General features: G+C 39.0%; 1 protein-coding gene across 2 annotated transcripts; it reads right to left on the bottom strand.

Moving 5' to 3' along the window:
• Window positions 1–8,655: 8,655 nt before the first annotated feature.
• On the bottom strand, window positions 8,656–26,515 carry si:dkeyp-69b9.3 (myocardin). Of its 2 annotated transcripts, none has more exons than XM_048153358.1 (15): window positions 26,144–26,515; window positions 24,331–24,486; window positions 17,864–17,920; window positions 17,590–17,645; window positions 16,185–16,251; window positions 15,635–15,754; window positions 14,706–14,884; window positions 13,340–13,480; window positions 12,896–13,200; window positions 12,276–12,414; window positions 11,524–11,955; window positions 11,323–11,436; window positions 10,997–11,134; window positions 10,802–10,856; window positions 8,656–10,591 (listed from the first exon to the last, which is right to left on the bottom strand). In XM_048153358.1, exons 2-15 carry the CDS (start codon window positions 24,383–24,385, stop codon window positions 10,167–10,169), a joined length of 2,283 nt encoding a protein of 760 aa, XP_048009315.1. In that variant the 5' UTR covers window positions 24,386–24,486; window positions 26,144–26,515; the 3' UTR covers window positions 8,656–10,166. The 2 variants fall into 2 exon arrangements, with proteins under 2 accessions (XP_048009315.1, XP_048009314.1); XM_048153357.1 differs by having other exon boundaries at window positions 13,340–13,483; window positions 26,144–26,514.
• Window positions 26,516–27,351: the final 836 nt, after the last annotated feature.

Raw genomic sequence — 27,351 nt, 5'->3', positions numbered from 1 at the left:
ATACAAGTCTGACCAGACTTCTATACTTCTGACTTCTGGACTGTTTTGTTAGGGAATATACCAGACTCAGAGGCAGAGAGACAGGTTTTTATTTGCAGCAATGCAATAATAGGAAGATGCAGAGAAGTACACAGTTTATGGCAGGTAGAATCAAAGTGGCAGGAGATTAATGATTAATAGCTGTGATGCAGGTTTGATTGGTGATCGTGGATGAGGAGATTGTGGAAGCACACACACCTCAACAGATGTGAGTAGCAGGTAAATAACACGTAATACCATATCTTACAGGTGAGGATAGGGAATGCTGAAGCAAGGAGAGTAGTAGGAACTTCGCTAGGAATCACTGGAGGCAAGCATACAGGTAGTAGTCTGTATGGGACCAGACTGTGTCCCAATTCAAAAGCTGAATCCTTCGAAGGACTCAGACTTCAAAGGCCACGTCTTCGAAGGCTGCGAAGGTCAGACTGAGCATTGTTAAATGGGACAGTCTAGCCTACAGAGGACTGTTGTTGTCACCTAGCAACTGTGACAGATGCCGTTGATGAGCGGCAGAAACGTTTGACTTTTTTAAAAGTTATATTCAACTGCCTAAAAACAAAACAGGGTTCACAACCTGTCTAAATGTGTTCACCTTGGTCCATATATCTACACAATAAAGAGTATAAACCATATATAATCACATCTTGGCAAAATACAAGTCAATATTTGAACTGCTTTAAAGTTTTTTTCATATCATTAGATATTTCAGTAAGTTGAAATCCAATACTTACGTTTACAAGTGTAATTTGGCAATTTCTCTAAAAAAATCCTGCCGTCACTGGCGTGCAATGGATTCTGGGATAGGCAAGGCCGTGAATCTTTCATTTCATGGGAAATGAAGGACATATTTGGAGGCCACATGTAAAGAAGCCTTCGAAAAAGGGCCGCATTCAATGCACGGTGATGATGCAATTGGCCTTCAAATGCAGCCTCTGAATTGGGACGGAGCTAATGAGTGTTTGAGGTGAGTGCTTATATGCCAGAGGTGTGCTGATGAGGTACAGGTGATGGCTGAGTGAGTGTAGGTGAGGAACAGGAGGGTTGCTGGGAGATGTAGTGTGCTATAATGACTGGGTTTTTGATGGGAGACACTTACATCCCTCCCCCTCCAGAAAGTTCACAAATGGACATTACAATCTTTAGAGAAGCTGCAGAAGTGTGCATGGCTCACAAGATGGCAGTAGCCATCACAGAAAGCTCAGACGACAATGATAAAAACTCTAGGATCTCCTGATTCTGATGAAGATTTCTGGGCTCAGTATAGTGCCGTGACCACAGTAGTGCCCCAATTAAAGAATATGGGGAATTCAGAATGGAGCTCCAGGACAGGAGTAGGCTCTGGTTGAAACTCTGGAGCCGGAGCGGATTCCTGGGCTGGAGTGACACTAGAACTTGGGTTCATGGGCTGGAGCGGACTCTAGACAGGGTGAAACTACAGGATTGACTTCACTGGCCCATATGAGGGGACTTGGTAAGGTCTCACTAGCCGTGACAGGAGCTTTCGAGTGTAGAGAAACAAAGCCCTCTCATCGCCACCCATACTGACATTATTGGAGGGTCTGCCAACTTGGAAATCAGATCTATACTTGCAGAAATAGCCTTCCCGACCTGGGTACGGAAACCCTGAAGCTGACTTCTGGGCCGGAAAGAGACTCTTGAGCTCACGTGAGTGAGGATGGTGCATGAATTAGGAGGAGTTCGAGACAGGAGGTGTTTCGGTGGCGATGACCACTGGCGTCTGGAAGACATGAGTTGTCTAGGGTGGTTGTGACTGAGGGGAAATGGGGTCTTCAACAGCTTCACCTATGATGAAGGAGGATCCACTCAGCCACAGCACATTTTCAATGTATCACTCCAGGGAACACATGGTAGCTGCCGCTGGTATTTGTAGAATAAGATGATTATCCTATCCACTCCAGAAGACTGACTTCAGGGTATCATCGTTCCAGGGCACCAGATGAGAGAGCTCAAGGAACTCCTCCACATAATCCTCTAGTGGGCGGCCATCTTGGGAAAGAGACAGGAGCAGGTCAGCAGGGTGAACTGGATACAATGCTGCATGGTTCTTAAATGGAGAGGAGTTTGCTGGATTCATTCTGTGTTGGCCTGGTCTTCTGTGAGGGAATATACCAGACTCAGATGCAGAGAGACCTGTGAGGTTTTTATTTGCACCAAATGCAGTAATAGGAAGATGCAGATAAGTAAACAGTCTATGGCAGGTAGAACCCTCAGAGTTACAGAAATATTTTAAACCAGCCCCCAGCCTCCCCAATGTGTGTTTATCAGTGTCTGAGAAGGTCAGGGCAGTTCATTCCCCCATGGGCTGCTTCCTTACAATGGTGCTGATGAGTCATCAAACCTGAGAGGAACTGAGTGCAGCTGATTAGGAATGTAATTGCTTTGGGGTTTCCAGCACTGTGCTAATTGGTTATTATAACTAACCGATCAATTCTTTAATGTTTAGTGGCTGATTTATAAATGGACTCTCTGGGACTATTGACCATTAGGGAAGATGGAGACACCTCAAACTCAAACATGGCCTGTAGACAGTTGCTGTTTAACATGACGATTAAACATTATTGCACTTTCTTTGAAAATGGCAGCAATGTGAGGTGGTTGTGAAGTGCTGGCAGATCAGATGGCAACTTTCATTTACATAATACATGCATGATGAGCTCTTGAATATATAATTGTATCTATTTATCACCTGGAATGCAGCCTGTTTATTCATAATCTGATAACCCTATCCAAAAACAGCACCTTTTTGCCACCGTTAAGTCTGCCCTTGATTTGGACATATATTAATGAGAAAACTGAAAAAATAAATAGAAGTGAGGTTTCTATGTATACAGACGTTCCTTGATTTAACATTTTAACTAACCGTTCAGTAATAAATGGGCACATGGACTCTGCTTATGGGAGGCACTGAAGAGCACTGTAAGAAAATATATATAAAAATCGAAAAGATACTGGTCATTTTCTGCTAGGAAGTTTACAGACATTTCTTTTAACCCTAAAACACAACACACAAAACCTGTGAAAAATAAATAGGGGAAATTCCTTTATATTAACAAAGTACACTGGACCCAATTTTAATAGTGTAAAACCCTTGTATCTCCTCTTCATTTCAAATCACTCCATGCCTTCCGAAGATACTGCTGAGGCAACTTGTTTTAGGTCTAAAACAGGCAAAGTTGTAACAAAAAAAATCATCAAAATCACACTAGACCACTGAGTAATATATAAAAGTCTCCAGTTCCCAGCAGGGCTCTCACATAGTACTGATGTGTGGTCTGTCTTCAGTGTGTAATGGAGTGAATACGACTCAAGTTGTAAAAATTATGATCGGTCAAGGTAAGAGAATCTAAAGGGATCAATAAAAGCTCAGGCAAGCAGCATGGATCATGAGCTCCTCTAACTCTCTCACACACACACACACACACACACACACACACACACACACACACACATTCAGACATATGAAACAGACAATGACTGATTGATATACTCACATTTTTTATGTTTACTGGGTCAGTCTCACTAACTCAGAGGTTGTCAACCTTGGACCCATGATTATTATAAGCACACAGCACTTGTCTCCCACTTTAAATGCTAAAGCTCTTTAAAGCAGGATGGATTTTGATTAGCTGTCAATGTTTTTTATCATTCATAAGCTAGAAAAAAAATGTTAAAATTATTTCAATGATATTGTTTCCTATGCCGTTATCATACTTGATGTGAACGGGCCTTTTCAGTCAACACTGTTTCCCTAAGAACCCCACAGAAAAACCTTTTTGATTTGCATAATTGAAGATATTTCACGTAATAAAACTTATTTGAAAAAATATTTCATGGTTAGAACATAATGTGTACCATAAAGGGTTAAATTACCATACTTTGGGTTCATTGGCCCACTACTGTATTGCACAGAGAGAGATTTATCTGGTTTTACAGAAAAGCAACTAAATCAACCAAAGATTATACAAGGTTTCTTTTGGAAATATGTATAACACTTTACAATAAGGTCTCATTTGTTAACATTAGTTTAATGTATTACCTAATATGAACTAACAATGAGCAATACAGTTGTAACAGTATTTATTAATCTTTGTTAATGTTAGTTAAGAAAAATACAGTCGTTCATTGTTTGTTCATGTTAGTTCACAGTGCATTAACTAATGTTAACAAATACAACTTTTGATTTTAATAATTATATTAGTAAATGTTGAAATTAACATTTAACTAACATTAATAAATGCTGTAGAAGTATTGTTCGATCTCAGTTCATGTGAACTAGTTAACATGTTAAGTAGTTAACTAGTGTTAACCAATGAAACCTTATTGTAAGGTGTTATCATATACTTTCCTGGACACCTACTTGAAAACCATGCTTCAAGTGTCTGATCACACTCTGGCTGCGTCCGAAAACTGGAAAATGCTGCCTTCTGAGGACACATTTCAAGGTAGTAAGGCATCAAGGTATGTCCGAATCCAATGTTAGCTTCACTTCCTGTCTCATGAGATAACTTGCTCAGATCGATTTTTGAAGGAAGCATAGATGTATCCTTAGCTGCCTTTGATATCCCACAATCCTGTGCTTTCCATTCTGTGACAGTTGAGCTAGAAAAATAAAGATGGCGTCCGAAAGTTGCGTTTGCTGCTCAGTTTGTGTATACCAACGTATTGACCAACATATTTAAATTTTGATATAATTTCTATTGGGAAATTACTACTGTAATAATTAAATATTTGTTTAGTTCTCACCAAAGCTCGCGCTATATTGCTGTAAATCATTAAACTGTTACGCTGCCTCAGAAGTCTGTCCGAAATCAGTTTCGTGAGGTGCCTTCATGCACAAACGCTGCAGTACAAGTCATTCTCTTATAAGACAGCGAGGCAGCAAGACAGCTACCTAGGTTTTCGGACGCAGCCTCTGTTGCTCCAAATCCATGCAATTAAACGCTCCTTCCGCTCGTGCGCCTGAGGGGTTGATCAGGGTCAGTGTAGTGAGCGATCGAACAAACCTGACCTTCTTTCGCTGTTCTAATCACCCACAGCGAGTCCCAGCGGATTCACGTGGCGGAAGAACGGAAATGCAAAAACACGCACAGAGACTCCACCTCTACTCTCCTCGGCTGCTTTACACATGAAATGTACCTTTTAGCGGTTAATTTCCATGAAGCGGGAGTAAAACTCAGCAGCAAGCAAAAAAGCACGTTATCCGTGACAGCATAAGTCATTATACGGAAACTCATTACATACCGTTCACGTGAGCAGAGCGTTAAATCGCTGGATTGGCTCGAGCGAGGCCTTGAGTGTGGAGACGGATGAATGCATGCTTGATTTATGTTGGATTAGGCTGCTTGTTTGATGGTTATCTTCGTTTTACACAGTTCACATATTTAAGAACCTTTTTATCTCTCTGAACATCCTACTTTTCAAAAAATCTGTGAAATGCAGCACATAAAAAAAAAAAATCCATGTGCTATTCATCTTAATTTTCCTGAGTAGGCCTATGTCAGATTGAATTTGTTGGTAATTGCAAGAGGTGTTTCCATGTTGTGAAATTTGCAGTAGGCTAAGCCTTCTATTTCAACATTCATTTGTAAAGTCACTATTGTAGGTTCATTTTCAGCCATTTACATATTTCACAAGCGTTAAGGGATATGTCCACTTCACATCAGTTGTTTATTTGGTGATAATATCTGAAAGCTACATTATCCTGAATGTTACAAGGCTATATAATTTCATGGACATGAAATCATGAATTGATTTGAAATTATCTTACTTGTGTTGAGCTTAAAGGGTTAGTTCACCTAAAAATGAAAATGATCACTTATCACTTTCAAATGCACGGAAAGCTACTAAAGACATATTTAAAACTAGGGCTGCACGATTAATCGCATGCTATTCTCACGCGCATTTCGTCAGTAAAGCCGGTTCCCTGATTACCGCTAAATCGCCATCACCTGTTTTTAAACGGAGCGCCTTTTAATAGACGGAGCCGTAGTTCACGGACAAGCCACGCAATATCGCGTTCATTATCGCAGGCGATTCATCTGCGATATGAACGTGATATTGCGTGGCTTTTCAGTGACCTACGGCTCTGTCTATTAAATGCCGCTTCATTTGAAAGCAGGTGATGGCGATTTAGCGGTAATCAGGGAACCGGCTTTACTGACGAAATGCGCGTGAGAATAGCATGCGATTAATCGTGCAGCCCTATTTAAAACAGTTCATGTGACTACATGTTCAACCTTAATGTTATGAAGTGATACTTTTTGTGAGCCAAAAAAACAAAATAACGACTTTATTCAACAATATTTAGTGATGGGTGATTTCAAAACACTGCTTCATGAAGCTTTACGGATCTTTTGTTTCGAATCAGTGTTTCGGAGCATGTGTCAAACTGCCAAAGTCACGCCCCCCAGTGGTGAACCATTGAAATTTCGAAACACTTATTATGTAACGAAGCCTCGTTTACTGAAATCATGTGACTTTGGCGGTTTGATATGCGCTCCAAACCACTGATTCAAAACAAAAGATTCGTAAAGCTTCGAAGCTTCATGAAGCGGTGTTTTGAAATCGCCCATCATTAGATATTGTTGAATAAAGTCATCATTTTGGGGTTTTTTTGCACACAAAAAGTTTTCTTGTTGCTTCGTAACATTAAGGTTGAACCACTGTAGTCACATGAACTGTTTTAAATATGTCTTTAGTAGCTTTCTGGGCATCTGAAGGTGTTAATTGTCTTGCTGGCAATGGAGGAGTCACTGAGCCATCGGATTTTATCAAAAATAACAATTTGTGTTCTGAAGATGAACGAAAGTCTTACAGGTTTGGAACAACATGGGGGTCAGTAATTAATAACAGAAAGCTGTGTAATAAAACAATGATCTAAAACTATAATAATAATGAAGAAATCTATATGCTGTAATGCATATTATAACAGAATAAACAATATTTATGAATCCTACCAAAAGAGGACACATATTCTTACCTATAATAAATCATAATATTATGCCAATGTCCCTTATAAGCTGCCGCCAATTTGACATATTTTCTTTGATCAAGATGTGTATTGAATTTGTCACATTGTGTTAGTGAGCTCACAGCCCGTATCAAACATTTTGAGCGATCTAATTAACACATTCAAGTAATTAAAGCACAGAGAAGCTGAAATTCTGCTTTGCAAAAGGTAGCAATGATGAATAATGCATGGTTGTGTAAACTGTATTTATTAGGATCACTGAATAGTTAATCAGTTGGTGTGAATTAATGTGATTGGTGTGCAGTGTGTTTCAAATCTGAAAGCAGATCTTTTCATAAGGGTTGCCTGATGTATATATTTAATTTCTACCATCCAGCATTTTCAAAAGCCATCTCTGCTTAGATGATTAACAGTGTAGTTTAACACTAACCATGATCTAGATTCTAGACAGAAAGGCAATCAAGCTCCTGCTAAGTTCTAACCATCTACAAATGTAGACTTGAAATGTTGGAAATTAAATGAACTTCACAGAGGCTCAACCCACTTCCAACAGGAGCGAAGGCGGCTAGACTGAAAAGGTGTGCGAAGAATTTATTGCTGACACCGCACTGCAGGAACATTATGGTCAGTGAAATGATTCAATTAGGCAGCCTAAGGCAGAAAATGAAAGCATAGTGATCACCATGATTGCTTAGAGTAATTTCGCACAAGATATTCTAAATTTACCAAACGTATATAATAATAAAACTTAAAGGAACACTCCACTTTTTTTTGAAAATAGGCTAATTTTCCAACTCCCCTAGAGTTAAACAGTTGCGTTTTACTGTTTTCTAGTCCATTCAGCCGATCTCCGGGTCTGGCCGTACCACTTTTAGCATAGCTTAGCATAGTTCATTATAGCATCTCACTCAAAAATGATCAAAGAGTTTTTATATTTTTCCTATTTAAAATTTGACTCTTCTGTAGTTACGTCGTGTACTAAGACGAACGGAAATTAAGAGTTGCAATTTTCTAGGCCGATATGGCTAGGAACTATACTCTCATTCTGATGTAATAATTAAGGAACTTTGCTCAATGATATTATGCACCGTCTCTCACAAATGTCTCCATGGTTACAAGGCATGCTCCATGTGCAAGCAGGGGGTCACAGGCACTGCGTAATATCATTGCGCCTGCTGCAACCATGGTACGGCAGCAAAGCTCCTTGATTATTACGCTGAAATGAGAGTATAGTTCCTAGCCATATCGGCCTAGAAAATCGCAACTTTTCAATTTCCGTTCGTCTTAGTACACGACGTAACTACAGAAGAGTCAAGTTTTAAATAGGAAAAATATAAAAACTGTTTGATCATTTTTGAGCGAGATGCTAACGGTCTAATCAGATTCAATGAACTATGCTAAGCTATGCTAAAAGTGGTACCGCCAGAACCGGGGATTGGCTGAATGGATTTGAAAATGGTAAAACTCAACTGTTTAACTCTAGGGGAGTTGGAAAATGAGCCTATTTTCAAAAAAAGTGGAGTGTTCCTTTAAAAAATGTATGTAAATACTGAGCTCATCAGTATAACAAAATAAAAATCTAACAAAAAAGTCTTAAAAACAAAGAAAGAAACAGACACATGTGGGAAAATCAATTAAGACTTTAATTTTACTATTTTAAGTTTACTATAGGACTTTAATGTGGATAGTTGACAGAGTTTAAATAAATTACTCGATAGATATATCAGTGAACATATCTGATTAAACACTTGATATGTTTGCTTTTTGTTGGTTGGTTAATTGGTCATTGATTTATTTAGACATGTGGCTTAAAAGAAACAGTAGTTGTGTTTAGAAGGGTTACATAAATAATAAAAAAAAAACTCATTTCAGAACCAACAATGTCCAGCTGCACAAATGCTGTGATTCTCCAGCACATGTCTGCATACTGAACTCAGGGCAATACATCTGATTATCAAACACATTGTCCTATTTACACATACATATAAGACTGGGACAGAATAAAGAGTTCATGTTTCACTTTCTTTGGACATTTAAATGTGTATCCCTGTGTAGTAATGCATAAAAGCAACGGGCAGTCAAAAGGTCAAATGTCTGTAAACAACAATGGCAGACGATGTGATATGGGTCCCATTAAGAAAATTTAAACAGTAGCAGTTGAAAGATTCCTTCTTTAACTTTGCATAGTGTTTTCTGGGCAGGCTGATCAATCAGCTCAAAAGCCTCGAGATTTTCCAACTTAATTATGTTAGGCTTTTAAAAATCACATTTTCTAATTTGTGGTTTCAATCCTGCTGAAGGTGCGTACTGGCGTCAGAACAGCAGTATTTTGCTCTGTATTGGTGTCTAAAGGTAGCTTGAGTTATTCTGTTCTAAAATCTTCAGAGGATCTTTTGTTAGGCCAATGCTTTTGGGATAACATCAGTCCCATAATGCACTAGACAAAGCAGATAATAACTTGATACTAAATGGAAAAATGTACACCAGTATAAACAGACACAAGTGCATTTGGATGCTTTAGGCACCTCATTTATGTTGCATTGAAATTGTAGATACAGAACATGCTGGCAAGTGTGTATGTGCCAACACAAACACACACACGCACGGACAAAGCAGCCAAGAGAAGCGTGCTCACACATACAGGGAGCGCATACACTTCCCTGTAAATACACACAGATTGTTTAAAGCTCCCGCTGCTCCACGCAGTTGCCACATGCCGACAGTTTGTCTGGCACTGAAGCAAGAGGCAAATCAACGGGGAAACCCGCTTTTTTGTATAATATATTCTTTTTTTTCTTCATTTTTAAAGCTTTTATAAAAATACAAGTCATTGTGAAAGTGTGGCGTATGTGCACAGGCTCTTTGTTACTCTTTCTGAACGAGTTACCAAAGCATATCTCTTTTTCCCTTTCCCTCTTTCTCTCGACATTGCGTGGAGTAGAGGTGAGCAGTCAACACCAGTCAGATCTGTTTGGTCACATCAGTTGACAGAGATGGATGGATGCAAAAATGGAAGAACGAATGAGAGGATGAGGGGTCGCCTCTCGAGGGTACACAATTTGAAAGGTGGTTAATTTCCAATCATGCATCCAATTAGCCACACACACATACAGACACACACTACTACACCCTTTCCTCACCATTGCTCCACCATCAGGTCAAGAACCCTGTTGACGTTCAGGTCTGAGTCAAGGCCAAAATCATTTTCTAAAAATGGGGCGGCGGGGGGCGTTAGCGGGTGCAAGCCAGAGGTCAAGTTCTCCAGCCAATCAGCAGGGTCAAAAACAAGAACCTCCGACCTTCTTTTCCTGGACAGTGAGCTGGATGGTGGAGTGGTGCAGATGGGGGGAGGAGGAAGTAGAGTTGGGGTTGAACCGAGGGGTGGAGCGTTGTTAGGTGAGGGAGGAAGCTCTAAAAGAAGCGAAGAGCACAGAGGAGAGGAAAGAAAGTTGTCTTCTTTTTGGCGCTTGGTGAGTTGTGATTGGTCAGGCTGCGGTACAGGGGAGGAGCCTGAAAGGATGGTAGAAGCTGATTGGACGTCTGTGATGAGTGAGGAGTTATCTGAAAGATAAGGACATGAGTTCATGGTTACTTCATGGTGTTTGAAATGTTAGTCAGATGTAACCTATTTGCCAGCTGTGACCAACACAGGCATGTCAGTATGTCCCTGCCAACCTAAAATGTCATCTTATGAATTGCCATTGGTAAGCAACATCTTTGCTTCCTCTCTCCTGAAATGTTTTAACCACCACTGTTCAAAATTTCACTCACCTGAACAACCAATAGTCTCGTCCAAAATGTCATCTATGGATTGATTAGGGTCCATCTTACATGGTGAGAGAAAGAGTGGACAGGAAGTCGAATGCTCAGTGCTCATTGTTGATGAACAGCAATCAATACATCAATAGTCGCATAACATAAGTAACTGTGAGACAGCAGACAGCACACAAACTCAAAAACACTCACCTGCACTCTTTGAATAGCCTCCTGTAGTTCCTCTTCCAAACTCCGGACAGTGGGTGATGCCTGTGCTGGACTGGCAGTGATTTGCATTGGCAAATCAAAGTCTTGACCAATTGCATCACAAAGCTGACAGCAGTTAACCTAAAATTAGGAATAAATACAAAGAATGTAATTCATTTCAATGGGGATTGTTTTTTTTGCCTTACATTACCCACATTCATTTCAACTACGAAATAACTCAATACATCAAGATGCAATTTGGTAGTATGCCAAAGTACTGTCTTACTAGTATGTCCCTGCTTGTCTAACTAAATACTCAAAGTACGTACTTTTCCTTCACCAGTGCAGTACGTAAAGAGCAGTTCGTGTCCGCCTGTGTCTGTTTTCCCTCTGGTGCATCCTGGCTCCTGTTGCAGGAACGGATGAATCGAACTTCCACACAGCTGGAAAAAACAGAAGGAATAAAATAGTACATTAAGGCCTGGTTTCACAGACAGGGCTTAGCCTAAGCCAGGATTATCCATACTCACCTGAGTGTCCTTTGTTCCTTCTCTGGGTCTACTCCTCATCCTCTCTCTCATTTCCAGCTCCACACTAAGTTCATCTACTGCCTGGCCTGGTCTCCACGTGGCGCCAGAGGGCATTGGAGGAGGGGATGCATGTAAGGTGGGACTGGAGCCAGCTGAAGAAGAAGTGAGGTAACTATCACCAGTTAAGCTTTGCTCTGCTAAACCTGAAGGGTGGATGTACATTGGAGCAGACTTGGCATTGTCTACACTGCTAGGGATTTGGTTGAGGCCAGCAGGGTGGGAAGGTTCTAGTGTGGCCCCTAGCTGGCAAAGTGGAGCTGGGGTTAACGGGGGACGAGGCATCTGGAAAGGACGGAGTCTCTCTAGTAGTGCTGGCTTAGTGCCGGAAACTGGGAGTCCACGTTTCCGCAACTGCTGACGAAGAACTGACACCTGAGAAGGAGGAAATACATTTAATGTGCTGTACAAAGCATATTCATACAAACAGTTTATGAAGATCAGATAATCTAGAGCAAGGGTGTCCAAACCTACTTCTGGAGGGCCACTGTCCTGCAGAGTTTAGCTCCAACCCTAATCAAACACCCAAGAACCAGGTAATCATGGTGTTCATGATTATTTGAAAACAATAGGTAGGTGTGTTGAAGAACGATTGGAACTGAAGTAGAACTCAGGAAGTAGCCCTCCAAGAGCAGGATTGGGCACCTGCTCACCTGGATCTAGAGTGAGTCATCTTAACCAATGAGATTTCCTACCGTTAGGTCATCGAGGTTTGAGGGGAGTAACTCTGCCTGGTGGATGGGACTTGAATCAGGTGTAGAAGGGTTTGTTGAAGGGGTTCCAGACTGAGGGGAACTTTGAGGTGTAGTTCCGGAAATCTTCAAATGGTTCTCACTATTATTTAGATTTATAGTAAAGGTATATTAGTAACTTTTTCATGATTACCATTCAGATCATAGAATAGCATCTCTTAAGCTGGGTGTGCACTGTACGATTTCTATGCTAGCTATGCATAAGTCTTATATCACGCTGGCTTACACTACACAACTTAAACCCAGACTTTTGCCGCAATCTGCAGTTGGGGCAAGTCCATGCTAATTGCCTTGAGTCAGAGTTAATCTACACATTTTGGGAGCTTGGAGTTGACAGATTTCACATTGTGAATGATGGTTACAGCCATTTAGCCTGAGGATTTTAACCCCCCACCCCACCCAATTTGGTCAGCGGCAACTCTGTACAGACTAACATAACAGGATGATCTTGTAAAGTGTGCCATGGATTTTACTCAAGATGACCGTAAAAATCGTGCAGCATGCACCCGGCTTTAGTTGTACAATTCATGGTCTTTTTTATGGTGCTTTGTTTGGAGGTTTACCTGTTTGTCACAGGGAGCTGTTGTTGCTGGTTAAGAATTTGTAGTTGTAAGAACACCTGCTGTTGTTGCAAGAGGTGGGAGTAAGAGGAATCAGTGGTCGGAGCCTGACTGTTGTTATTCTTTTGCGAAGCATTTCCGGCTCCGCTTCCAGTCCCAGTCCTTTGATCTGGGGGAATGTACTGATGGTATTTCAGCTTCCTCATTTTAGGTTTGGAATCGCGAGGCTTTCGTGGCCGTGGAGGGCGGGATGAAGTTAAGGACCCACCCAGAATGGAATGAGAAGATGGAGCTGGAGGTTGTGCTGTCTTGAGGCATACAAAGAGAGAATGTGAGTAATATTATTTGGAAAAATTACATGAGCAAGTGGATCAGGGAAATAATGAATGATGAAATGGGGTGAGTAGTAAAACAAATCATTATTTAAATCTCTGTGTGAATACGTACCTTTGGCAGCAGTGGTGGTGTCTGGGAGGGCATGTACATCCCTTTGGGTCTCCCAGTTGTTGATATGGAGTTTGACCCCATTACTGTCATGGTCATTGGTTGGCTGATGCACTCGGTTGCCGGGAGCAATGCCAATCTGCACTGCTTTGAAAAGATGAGTTGATGGTGGTGAACATTCTGAGATCAACCATTTTCCAGCCATTTAACCTGAACTTAAAGGATTAGTTCACTTCTAAATTAAAATTTCCTGATAATTTACTCACCCCCATGTCATCCAATATGTTCATGTCTTTCTTTCTTCAGTCGAAAAGAAATTAAGGTATTTGAGGAAAACATTCCAGGATATTTCTCCATATAGTGGACTTCAGTAGGGTTCACCGGGTGGAAGGTCCCAATTGCAGTTTCAGTGCAGCTTCAAAGGATGATCCCAGTCATTAAAAAAAAAAAATAATAATAATAATACTTATATACTTTTTAACCACAAATGCTCATCTTGCACTAGCTCTGCGAGGCACCACACATTGTTGAAATGTCACGCGTGACGTAGGTGGAAATACCGCGGTAATGTGAAAAACTTAATCTAATTTTCTCCTCCAACTTCAAAATCATCCGATATCGTTTTACCTTTTTTTTTTGTAAAGAGCATTTGGCTTAATCTTTGCACGTTCGCTTAGTATACACTGGATCGGTACTTCTGCCTATGTCACGCATGACCTTTGTAACGTGATTACGCCATGTGTGTGGATCGTAGAGCTAATGCAAGATGAGCATTTGTTGTTTAAATGTATATAAATGTTTATTTTTTTTTAGAAAATGACCGATCGATTCGCTAGATAAGACCCTTATTCCTTGTTTGGGATTGTGTAGAGCTGCACTGAAACTGCAATTTGGACCTTCCACCCAGTGAACCCCAGTGAAGTCCACTATATGGAGAAGAATCCTGAAATGTTTTCCTCAAAAACCTTGATTTCTTTTCAACTGAAGAAAGAAAGACATGAACATCTTGGATGACATGGGGGTGAGTAAATTATCAGGAAATTTTCATTCAGAAGTGAACTAATCCTTTAAAGGTAAAATGTGTCATTTCTGCGCCACTAGTGGCACGAAACAGAACTTGTTCTCCATCAGCGGTTTTCTATCATTTTTTCCCCCCAAACAATGCAAACATATAGCAACCAATATCACCAGATTGACCCACTGTTGCTATATTTGGCTGGTAGGGATGCTCAAATGAACAAAGACATATTTTGATAGCTCAGCAAAATTACACACTTCATCTTTAAACTTAAGAAGAGGATACACGGCAAAAAGTACTTTATCCAAAGAGTTAGTCTAATATTAGGTAGATGTTTTATGCCTCTTATACCTGTACATTGTTTGGGCTGATGGGTGTAGCAATAGGTGACGCATCACTTGGTGATTGGTCACCTCCTTGCCCAGGTGACGATGAGAAGCCAGGAGATTGGTGCATCCCGAGTTGCTCGGGAGATGCAGAGGCAGAAGAGGAGTTGTCATCATCGAAGACATCTGATGGCAACGAAGCAGCTGAGGCAAAGGAATTGGTGAAGTGTGAGCTTTTCTGATACAATTCTGTGTATAAGTTAAATGTTATGTGGAAATGTGAAACTGTAAAATAAGTTTGTGAGAATATAGTTTTTAATTTTTTATTTTTATTGGGGTTTTTTTTCCTTTTTTTCCTTTATTTAGACAATTTGGTCTGCCTGCTGAATCAAGTCTGCCCATTGGCTCAAAAAAACTTTCAGTTAGTATTTTATGGTATGGTACTTTATGATGTGCATCATCTGAACTATGTTATTATCACCATTAAAAATATATTCATTAATGTTACATATAATACATAACACGAAGCTATAGATTGAGAAAGTAAACATTTTTTTAGTTGGCTTATGTTTTACAAGCTAACCACTTAGCATAGCGCTAACCGATTAGCCTTCTTGCTTAGCCTGTGTACCCTAAAATGTTCAACTTTATGTTTTTGTTTGTTTTTTATAATGTCATATATTATGCTATAAGTGTCATCCACACACATTGCGAAAACCAATAATTGTGTAAACATGCATTATATAGCATACTCTCTTTAGTGTTAATCAAAAAAACTAATTTGCTAATCACAAAACAAATATGAGAAATATGACCCCCCAAAAAATGTTAGCATAAAATTATTATATGAGAGGATTTGTGTGTGTGTGTGTGTTTGTCTATGTACATAAAATATTTAGTTTGAGTTTATGCTATTTCGTGAAGCATCAGTTTCAGTTATTTTCAATGACTCACTGTTCTCTAGAGGCAGAATATGCCTCTGCAGGAGTTCAAGTGGTCCAGGCCGACTTTTCTCACTCAGATCCTCAGCCAGACGAGCCTTCTTCTGCCTGTGAGCTCCACTATAACTCCTGTCTGTGAGCGAGAGACATACGAAGAGAGAAAGTGAAAACAAAAAACGAGTGAATCAGAGAGAGAACAAAATGAATAGATGAGGAATGTAAATGGAAGATCAATTGCTCTGCTTTATAATAAGAGAGGAGAAGAGGAGGAATATTTTAAAGACAGATATGAATGATTTTTCACAAAAGAATTTGTTGTTGAGTAATCCAATTCAGGCATTCAGAAAGCTACTGATAATAAGTGGCGTACAGAAGGACCTTCAGCTGAATGACTTGCAAACACAAAGAGCTGTTTGATGAATGGGGACCGATGGATATGTGAATGGCTAATGGACAAACCGCTCATTCCAGCTTTAAGGTTACAGCTTTGTTCAGTACTGGTATTGGAATATTCTTTTATAACCGAAGGTCAGGAAATATTGGCAAACTCTCAATGGCATCACCTGGTGCAGTTTGAGCAGTCAGACCACTAGGGGGCGACTTCTGAGTGGCACCATCTTCTGTCTGACGCTGCATTGGGAAACAGCCCAGTCAAATCAACATCAGAAAACATCAACAAATACTTAAAACCTTTATTTTTCCAATAGTTAATGAAAGATAGCACATGGGTGAAGTTTCTGAAAAGAACTAATTGTTTGTTTTGGGTGGTAACATTCTCCTGTAAGACTACATTTTTCCCTCCTGACAGTAATTATCTTGAACCAGCTGCTGTTTACTGTCTTACTAAACATAATTAACTGTGCTAACAGCGTTTCACGGCTAATACTAATAGTTTGCGACAGTAACTAGACATGTAATTACAAACATTAAATTATGCTAAAGAGGTTGAAGACCAACTCATGTCAGTTATCAGACCATTTTGGCATCACTGAGTAGTTTGCTTATCTACACTGGCACCCTGTTTCACATCAGTCTGTTTTCATATAAACCAAAGGCTTACACATACTGCTGCTGGAGTGTGTCAAGCTTGGAAGCCATTAGATCTAACAATAGTTTTAGTTTGGAACTTCTCCCTCAAATTAAAGGGTTAGTTCACCCAGAAATTAAAATAATGTCATTTATTACTCACCCTCGTGCCGTTCCACACCCGTAAGACCTTCGTTAATCTTCGGAACGCAAATTAATATATTTTTTGTTGAAATCCGATGGCTTAGTGAGGCCTGCATAGCCAGCAATGACATTTCCTCTCTCAAGATCCATAAAGGTACTAAAAACATATTTAAATCGGTTCATGTGAGTACAGTGGTTCAATATTAATATTCTAAAGCGAAGAGAATATTTTTGGTGCGCCAAAAAAACAAAATAACGACTTATATAGTGATGGCCGATTTCAAAACACTGCTTCATGAAGCTTCAATCATGATTCATGATTCAGATCGTGTGTCAAACCGCTGAAATCATGTGACGTTGGCGCTCCGAACCGCTGATTTGACACAAAAGATTCATAACGCTCCATAGCTTCATGAAGCAGTGTTTTGAAATCGGCCATCACTTTATAAGTCGTTATTTTGTTTTTTTTGGTACACCAAAAATATTCTCGTCGCTTTATAATATTAATATTGAACCACTGTACTCACATGAACTGATTTAAATATGTTTTTAGTACATTGCTGGCTATGCAGGCCTCACTGAGCCATCGGATTTCAACAAAAATATCTTAATTTGTGTTCCGAAGATGAACAAAGGTCTTACGGGTGTGGAACGGCATAATAAATGACAGAATTTTCATTTTCGGGTGAACCAACCCTTTAACTTTAAAAAGGCTTCAGTTACATAATCAGCTATAGAGACATTATATTATTATATTACATTATATATCTCCTAAAACATAGATAAATAATGGCTCACCAAACCACTGCTGACTTCTTTCTCCCCAACTTTGTCAGGGACAGAGGCCTTTGTACCTATAGAGCAGAGAGAAATTGAGAATGAATAAAAAGGTGGAGACAAGCTGTTATAAAGCTATTATTTAGAATTGAAATACATAAAGAGAGCAGTCCAGCTGGTCTGAAAAGTGTGAATCAAATATATGATGATTTTCCTGCCACATAAGGGGAAATTTCATAGACTTCCTGTGGCCAATCACAATGATCAAAATTCATAAACACACACACAGACTCACCAGACTCTGCATTAAGTTCATTCTGCTGTCTGCGGTTTTGTATTCTCAACTGCAGAACTGAAAAATATATATTTATTATTTTGCAATAAAAACAATATTTACAATACTTTATTTAAAATACAGTCTTTGCATTTCAGAAAGATTTTAAGCCTGAGTTTCCCACCTTGAGGAATGTGCAAGTGTGGATCATATAGCTCAATTTATGACAGTAAGCCCAGCATATTACAAGTAAATTGCACCATTCGGATGATCGTAAATGAGTTAGATATGAAATAGGCATTGCAAACATACACTGTTCACTAACCTAGTCAAATCACTGTTTGAGGCACTTATAAAAGAAGGTCTGCACAAACAAACCCATGCTTGAGCCAGCAGGTGAATTACAGCTAGGTCAGAGGTGGGAGGAGTCATGAATATGGTGACTTGTCCCATGATGCACCTCTGTGCTGAGTTTTGAGATCTGAGAGTGGACATGAGAGGAAGGGGGTAACTATTTATCCCTCTGAATGTCTATTTCTGTATCGTTCCCATCCCCCATCCAGCTGTCTCTCTCTCTCTCCCTCTCTCGCTGTCTGTCTTTCACTCCCTCTCTCGCTGTCAATCGTGCTAAGTAAATTCTTCCTTTTTTTTACTTTGCTCTCGAAGAGAATGACATGCTGAGTGGCATCAGGCCAAATCAGGTTGGAATTCTGGGATTAAAAATTCACTGAGTGTCATGGCAGCTTATAGTATTGATGATAACTGGTGTGCTCGGATCAAATAATGGCATAGATGCATAATGATAGTTCAAATTTTATGATATTGTACCACCCGTTGAGATAACTATTAAATGCCTGAAAATCCATACATAACAAAAAACACTCTAATTCACTGTATAATGGAAGTTTAGAATTAAATTAGTTTTGTTTCTTGGAGAAAATAATAGAAAGATTCTCTTTTACATATTTTACTACCACTACACACACACATTCAAGCACAGAAATATCAATTCAAAAAAAAAAAAAGTTTTTATATTAAAATGCTGCTATCAGTGAAGCAAATACGACATTCTGAAGACATTCATGAGACATTCTGAAGTTCAACTGTTAATCCGTATATTGATCCCAACATTTCAATGTTGTGTACAGCCACTGTGAGCAGGAATGAGAGCATTAGTGTAGTTTGGGGTAATTATGTACTACCTTAGCACCCTTTCCTAGCATCTTTCAGCACTTCCTTTTTGCAGTATTTCTCTGCATTAAGTAGCTCTCCTGTTGTGGTTGACTGGTGCACTTTTACTCCGTTCTCAGCCACTGAACTCTTTCAAAGTGATTGTTGGCTTCTCTGTGGCTTCTATAAGTATCCTTCTTATTTGTGCTGAAAGTTTAGAGGTTGACCTTTTCTAGGCAGCATCTGGGCGGTTTGATGAAGCCTCCTTCCTGATAATTGAGCCAAAAGTGCCCTCTGAGACATCCAAACACTTGGATATGGTTTTGTACCCTTTTCCTAATTTATGCATTTGTTTTACATTATCTCTGGCGTCTTTGAAATGGTGTTTATTCTTCACTTTTACAACTTGCCTTTTAGATTCATGACCTGAATAATATCTGCGTTTTTTTTTTTTTTCTTTGAATAGTTATTTTAATAAGGATATTGTATTATCATTATGTTTTTTATTTAGACCCGAAAGATGATAAAACTAAAGGCTGCTATGTGTATTTTTTGTTTGTTTTGCTGTTTACAGAGCTTAAGGCTGCCACAGAGACCAGTGTTATTTCTCAGGACACCAATTTCACTGATATCTGTCAGATTAGCAGTGTGGTATTAAAAAGAAACAAACAAGTGAAATTTGAAATGAAATCTAATTTTAAAAACAAGGTTCAGTGTTTAGAAACATACAGAGGGAAAGACTTCAATATATATCTTTAATATATATACTTTTAATACATATTACAAGGATCTTTGGAATCTGGTTTTCTAAAAATATTGCAGTCATGTAAAATGTGAAAATGTCATTATATATATTAAAAAAAATCTAAATAATACAAGACCCCTCCATAGCTAATTCATTATTTATTGTATAATCAACACATGAATCAATAAACACATAACACATAAATCAGTCACATATAGCCTGTAAAGTAATAATGAATAACAGTGACATTTTTGTTGGCTATGTAATATTTTACATATGCAAATTTCATAAACGGACTAAATTCATAAATATTGGCAAATTTCCCTATGTTCATCCTCACACTATGAATAAGTTAAATGAAAACATTTCAAATTTCTTCAGTTTTGTTTTTGCTAATCAATTGCTGGAGCATTAAAGACTGATTTATATAGTCAATGAGAAATAAACAATTTTGTTATAAATCTTAAACGTTCTTACATTGTTATCCAAATTTATTTTACCCTTTGTTTACATTGTGGATCAGGATTTGCCAGAGAGGCAGCCATCTTTCTCACAACACAACACAACACAACATATCCAAGGTCACAGCTGATTGAAGGGTCAGTGCCAGAGCAGGACGAGGTTTTGCTCGCATTACATTCTCCTTGCTGTTTATACATGTGATCCTCCTTTTAAAAATGACAGTCCTTTTTAGAATATTAGCTAAACTGTTTAAGTTTAAAAAATGTTAATTCAATGCACTTTTGATGGAGGAGCCTTGTTATTACCAAAGAGTGCTGCTGGACATTTGTCTGAGAATCTTGCCAGCAGGATGTTTATAGGGAACCCAAGAAGAGAGGGCACCGCTTTTGAAGGGGTTCCAACCACAGATGGGAACCAACAAAGACAATCTGTCCACTGTCCACATGTCCTTCAGGGAGGACCGTACTGCTGGCCCCATTTGTACAATATGGGCAAGTACGAGAGACCATGGAACCTCATGAAGACGGGTTGGTTGGTAAAATTTGAAGGTCCACAATTTCAGGGTTGTGCGCCCACAAAGTTGTGCGCCATTCAGAATTGAATTGAAAATGCTTTTAAATTCCAGTTATAATGAACTGAAATCTATATAACTGCGAGTGTTACGTTTAAAAAGAGAAGGAAGGTTTGTCAAAAAAAAAGAAAAAAAAAGTATGATGGCTTGACAGCCTAGTCCGAATGTTTAGCCTTTGAAGGTTCTAAGCTTTGAAAAGTTATTGATTCAACACAGTTTTTAGTTACATAAAGCTGCATGAGTAGTTCATCAGAAAATTGTATTCTCTATATACAAGCAAGCCCACCCTCAATGAGGCCTGTTCCTCAAAGTGCGCTAAAAATTGGGATTACAATCCAAAACCTGACTTGAATTAACCTAACAAATCAGGTAATTCTGTTCCATAAAGGACATTTTAAGTTCATGCAATCCCACTAATTTGACCTAGGTTCAGTGAGTCAAGATCATTTCAAACACATGCTATTCTAACCTTTTAAGCCCTGAAGGCATTTTTAGAGTTGTTTTTCTTAGTTACATACACAAAAGTAAAAACTCATAACTCCAGAACTATAACAAGGAGAGTCAAAAGGTAGGTGACGTTTGATAGAAAACTTTTAAAACATATATATATCTCATTACATTTGTACATTCTCGTGCTGAAAAATGCTGATAAATAACTACATACATATATATATATATATATATATATATATATATATATAGTACACCCCTCACATTTTTGTAAATATTTTATTATATCTTTTCATGTGACAACACTGAAGAAATTACACTTTTCTACAATGTAAAGTAGTGAGTGTACAGCTTGTATAACAGTGTAAATTTGCTGTTCCCTCAAAATAACTCAACACACAGCCATTAATGTCTAAACCGCTGGCCACAAAAGTGGTTACACCCCTAAGTGAAAATGTCCAAATTGCAAATTGGGCCCAAAGTGTCAATATTTTGTGTGGCCACTATTATTTTCCAGCACTGCCTTAACGCTCTTGGGCATGGAGTTCACCAGAGCTTCACAGGTTGCCACTGGAGTCCTCTTCCACTCCTCCATGATGACATTACAGAGCTGGTGGATGTTAGAGACCTTGCGCTCCTCCACCTTCCACCTTCACAGATGCTCAATAGGGTTTAGATCTGGAGACATGCTTGGGCAGTCCATCACCTTTACCCTCAGTTTCTTTAGCAAGGCAGTGGTCATCTTGGAGGTGTGTTTGGGGTCGTTATCATGTTGGAATACTGCCCTGCAGCCCAGTCTCCGATGGGAGGGGATCATGCTCTGCTCATTCATGGTTCCCTCAATGAACTGTAGCTCCCCAGTGCCGGCACCACTCATGCAGCCCTAGACCATGACACTCCCACCACCATGCTTGACTGTAGGCAAGACACACTTGTCTTTGTACTACTCACCTGGTTGCCGTCACACACGCTTGACACCATCTGATAAGTTTATCTTGGTCTCATCAGACCACAGGACATGGTTCCAGTAATCTATGTATTTAGTCTGCTTGTCTTCAGCAAACTGTTAGCGGGCTTTCTTGTGCATCATCTTTAGAAAAGGCTTCCTTCTGGGACGACAGCCATGTAGACCAATTTGATGCAGTGTGCTGCGTATGGTCTGAGCACTGACAGGCTGACCCTCCACCCTTTCAACCTCTGCAGCAATGCTGGCAGCACTCATACGTCTATTTCCCAAATACAACCTCTGGATATGACGCTGAGCACGTGCACTCAACTTCTTTGGTCGACCGTGGCGAGTCCTGTTCTGAGTGGAACCTGTCCTGTTAAACCGCTGTATGGTCTTGGCCACTGTGCTGCAGCTCAGTTTCAGGGTCTTGGCAATCTTCTTATAGCCTACGCCATCTTTATGTAGAGCAACAGTTCTTTTTTCAGATCCTCAGAGAGTTCTTTGCCATGAGGTGCCATGTTGAACTTCCAGTGACCAGTATGAGAGAGTGAGAGCGATGATATCAAATTTAACACACCTGCTCCTCATTCACACCTGAGACCTTGTAACACTAACGAATCACATGACACCTGGGAGAGAAAATGACTAATTGGGCCCAATTTGGACATTTTCACTTAGGGGTATACTCACTTTTGTGGCCAGCAGTTTAGACATTAATGGCTGTGTGTTGAGTTATTTTAAGGGGACAGCAAATTTACACTGTTATACAAGCTGTACACTCACTACTTTACATTGTAGAAAAGTGTCATTTCTTCAGTGTTGTCACATGAAAAGATAATATTTACAAAAATGTAAGGGGTGTACTCATTTCTGTGAGATACTGTATATATATATATATATATATATATATATATATATATATATGTGTGTGTGTGTGTGTGTGTGTATATATATATATATTATAATTTTACATATCTTTCTTATTTTACAAGCAAAAACTCAGGGAGGAAATAAGGTAGGAGAAAAATTCTTTTGTGAACTTCCTCTACATGAGAGGTGCATCTGGATCAAATTTTGTGGTGATAACATTAAGTAAACAAAAGTTACAGCACTTAGAACCAAGGTAGCCTTTTTGTTTAGCCCTTGGCTTTACGTACAAACACTCTCTCAAGTTTAGTCAAAGCCCAAATCAATTAAGCTCGTTGTATTCCACTCTGTGAGACCTTTCAAATGACATATGACACATGACTATCTGAGCTGTATGATGTTTTTTGCAGTTTTGAAAAATATGATTATTATTCTTTTGGTAGCTAGGTGGCGCCTGAGGGCGGTACACTCCGCTTTAGATGGACTACTCAGCACTTGTTAAGAGTTGATCAAAATCTTTAGATGCATTAAAAGCTGAGTTTCTAAGCTAAGGGTGTACACTTCGGGTTTAAAAGGGTTAAGCAGACCTAAAGGTCAATCATGGATCAGATTGATCCACTATGGCAAACAGTATACATATTTTGTGCTGTTTATTGCATTTGTGACGTGGTGTTTTTCTCAGTGCATAACTTACTTTTCACAGGAAGCATATATATATATATATATATATATATATATAAAACAATCAAACATTTGAAATTATACAATATAATTGAACACGTTTGTAGGTCTATATTGTATCATTTATCACTGTAGCCTATTTAGCTTATTTAAGTTGTTTTTCTTTATACTGTATATTTATTTTTGGACTGATAGTGGTTAATAAAGTCACATAATGGTATGTGAGAGAGCCCTGGACCCCCTAGCCTGCCCTGGACCAGGTTAGTTTCCCAGCATAAGTTGCCAGAGTGACTGAGCTCGAGCTATGTTAAATTTACTTTATGGAACCAAATCAACTGACAATGAGTCAGACTAACTGAAAAAAAAAGAAGCTTGGCTTATTTGGTAAACTTGTTTTATGGAACAGGCATCTGCTCTGTAAAACCATCTACATTCACCAGGGTTTTCAAAGCTGCAAAGAGCTTCACTCAGACTCCATCACCAGAACAGCCACTAGGAGCATAATCAGAACTCACATCACCAACCAGAACAGACAGACAGCTACACATGTGGGCTTTCAAAGCCGGCTCGTGTGATCCTTCCTTTGTTCTTACCTGAACGGAACTTATTGCGGATGAGCAGTGACCTCTCAGATGCCAGCAAGGTCATAATGGAGAGACAGCAGAGGAAGAAGGGGTGGGGGCTTTAAAGATACGTCTTCCTCCTACAGGGCAGATCCTTGTGATGATTTCGTATGCCCTTTCCTCTCCCTGAAGAGAAAGAAAGCAAAGTCACAGGAGGCCTGAACTTATCCTAATCACCATCAAGACGGCAAGGCAAAAACACACAAGAAAAAAACAACTGGTGTAGTCTGTGTATGACTGACAGAACAGGAGCAATCAGAAGCTAACTGCTATTCTAACAGTATCACAGAGAGACAGTAAACAGCATTGCTTAAAATACAACAGATTTTCCTCTTTCTGTGCAATGAACAATGACTAGCGCTTTCAAGCTTCAAAAAGGAAGAACTTAAAAGTTTAAGGCAACAAACTTCAGCAGATATCAGAGTTTTCACAACTTTCATTCAGTTTATACAACAAAAAGTTGAGAAAACTCAAAAATCTCCTACAAAAACAAGTTGAAAAAACTCAAAAATCTGCTGAAGTTTGTTGCCTAAAACTTTTAAGTTTTCTCAACTTTTGATTTATTACAGTGTGGTTCGTATGACTTGTGCACTATGTTTCAAGTCTTCTGCTGCCATACAATAAGTTTGTGTAAGAAACAGGACATTTTTGATTTTGTTATACATCTACACTAATGGTCCATGGCATGTTCTAGAGAAGTAGAGAGACAGATCTTTTAATGAATCAGTTGATTTGATTCACAAAACCAGTCTGAATAATTTGTTTATGAATCAGAGATCTGGTTCTTGACTCACAGCGATCAACATCTCAGTGGATTAAATAATGTCTACGATTTCTGTCCGTTTCTCACACAAAGCAATCATGTGGCTTCAGAAGGCTTATAGTGCAAAAGTCATATGCAACTTTTTTTTTTTTTTTGGTGCTTTTTAATCCTTTTTTGAAACTTCAAAAGGTTAGTTCACCTAAAAATAAACATTTCAGTCATCACTCACCCTCATGTTGTACCAAAAGACATTTGTTCATCTTTGAAAACTACTTGATTCATATGGATTACTTTTGCTATACCTTTATGAACTTTTTGAAGCATCAAAGTTTTGGTGGTATGGACTTTCAATGGAGGGACAGAAATTATTATTAAAAATATTTTTATTTGTGCTTTGAAGAACAAACATTCTTCAAAAGTTGGGTTTGGAACAACATGAGGGTGAGTAAATGATGACAGAATATTCATTTTTGGCTGTAATATTCTTTTAAAAGCTCCAGTCCCCATTGACTATATTTCCATGTAAAAGAGCTACTAGTACATTAAAAATAAAATTTCTTCTTCTGTGTTCCACAGAAGAACGAAGGTTATACAGCTTTCGAACATCAAGAGGTTGTTAATAGTTTTTCATTTTTAGATGAACTATATTTTTAAATGATTCCAGTCGGAGGATTTTTTGCCCAACTAGCCAAGGATAAAATGGCTTGTTGGAGCAGATAAGAGTGAGTGCATGTTCAGAAGCTTGAGTTACAGAAATAATTGGTTTTATTTACGTATGTGCCCTAGAGCTGGAGTTCAAGTACCTTTCACTGTACATCTCTCTTCAATGTTATTCATATTGCACTACCCACTGACTACAGCTTCTGAAGCAACAAATTGGCCTTAGATGAAAATCACAAAAACTTCTATTGTCAGATGAAGTCTTTACAGACATACGCACCCAGATGCCTTCACAAAAGAACACATATATTCAAAGATAAATGTATAAACACAATAGCATGAATGAAAATGAATACTCACAGTCAGACTGAACTCCCCCGAGTTTTGTCAGAGTGGCGTTGAACAGAGATTAAAGTGGAGAGAGAGAGAGAGATTCTTGTGATTGAGGTGGAAAATGAGGGCAGAACTTGAGGCACGCTAAATCGAGGCAATGCTCAATGACAAGGTTGTTCCTTATCTTCTTTTGCGCCTGTTTGTTCATTCCATTCCACAGGTGAATCTAGGGAGAAAAGGGCCCTGTGTTTCTTCCTCTTTTCTTCCACGCAGAATTCACCCTGCGCACCTCGTTCTCTCTCTCTCTCTCTCTCTCTCTACCCCCACACCGAGGAGTTGAGCCAACTGTGTTGGGCTATCAAAAGAGCACCCTGACGTCCTGCCCCTGCCCCCTCACAAACCTCACACACACACACACATTTGCTGATAGATTCAATGTGGATGACACTACTGGGTGGGTAACTTGCGGTGTTCCCTATCTCCTCTTTCTCTCTCATGGGTGACAAGGCCAGACCTTCCCCCACAGGTACCTGAACTGTAAAAGTTGGTGACTTTCAGCAGCACATTATGTACAGTATAAAAGCTACAAACAGACATGTGACACTGCTGGATCAGAAAGGGATGTGGAGAACGAAATTGTATTTCATGGCATTCAGTTTTACTTTTTGAACTGTGTTTGAAATGCAATTTTTGAAAAAAAGTTAATTTACATAATTTTATTTAAATATATCCGATATTCATGAAAAAATTTGAAAAATATTAATGAAAAAAATAGTCAGGGATGCAGACATGAGGTCTCAAAGGGATAGTACAACCCAAAATTTTGTTATAATTTACTCACTCTTATGTTGTTCAAAACCTGTATGATTTTCTTTCTCCTAATTTTTGAATATATTTTGAAAAATGTGCATTTTGTCCGTACAATGAAAGTCCAATGTAGTTTGGACCCTAATGTTCTTCAAAATATGTTGCACAAAAGAAAGCAACTGATTTAGATCAACATTAGGGTGAGTAAATAATGACAGTATTTTCATTTTTGAGTGAACTATCCAGTTTAAATGTACTTTAAAAAATGAATTTGCTCCATCAAAAGTTATGTACATATAGCTATAGAGATACTTAGCATATAAAACACATCACATTAGCCAATAAGATTCAATTTTAATCCACAAACATGCAAATATGTTTGTCTATGCGTGTGAGACGGGGCCGGGGGAAGAGGAGGGGGTTGGAAA

Source organism: Megalobrama amblycephala, linkage group LG13 (genome assembly GCF_018812025.1).
Source record: "Megalobrama amblycephala isolate DHTTF-2021 linkage group LG13, ASM1881202v1, whole genome shotgun sequence".
Lineage (NCBI taxonomy): Eukaryota > Metazoa > Chordata > Actinopteri > Cypriniformes > Xenocyprididae > Megalobrama > Megalobrama amblycephala.
Note: the sequence above shows the minus strand (reverse complement) of the source record. Positions and strands in the feature narration are given on the sequence as shown.

Bases quoted from the DNA above. Each gene is read 5' to 3' on its own strand.
- si:dkeyp-69b9.3 (XM_048153357.1), bottom strand. From the start codon at position 24,385: ATGACCTTGCTGGCATCTGAGAGGTCACTGCTCATCCGCAATAAGTTC. The intron at 12,415-12,895 runs GTAAACCTCCAA...TCTAAATAATAG, and splicing joins CAGCTCCCTGTGACAAACAG to TGAGAACCATTTGAAGATTT. The intron at 10,857-10,996 runs GTGAGTGTTTTT...TCACCATGTAAG, and splicing joins AGGCTATTCAAAGAGTGCAG to ATGGACCCTAATCAATCCAT.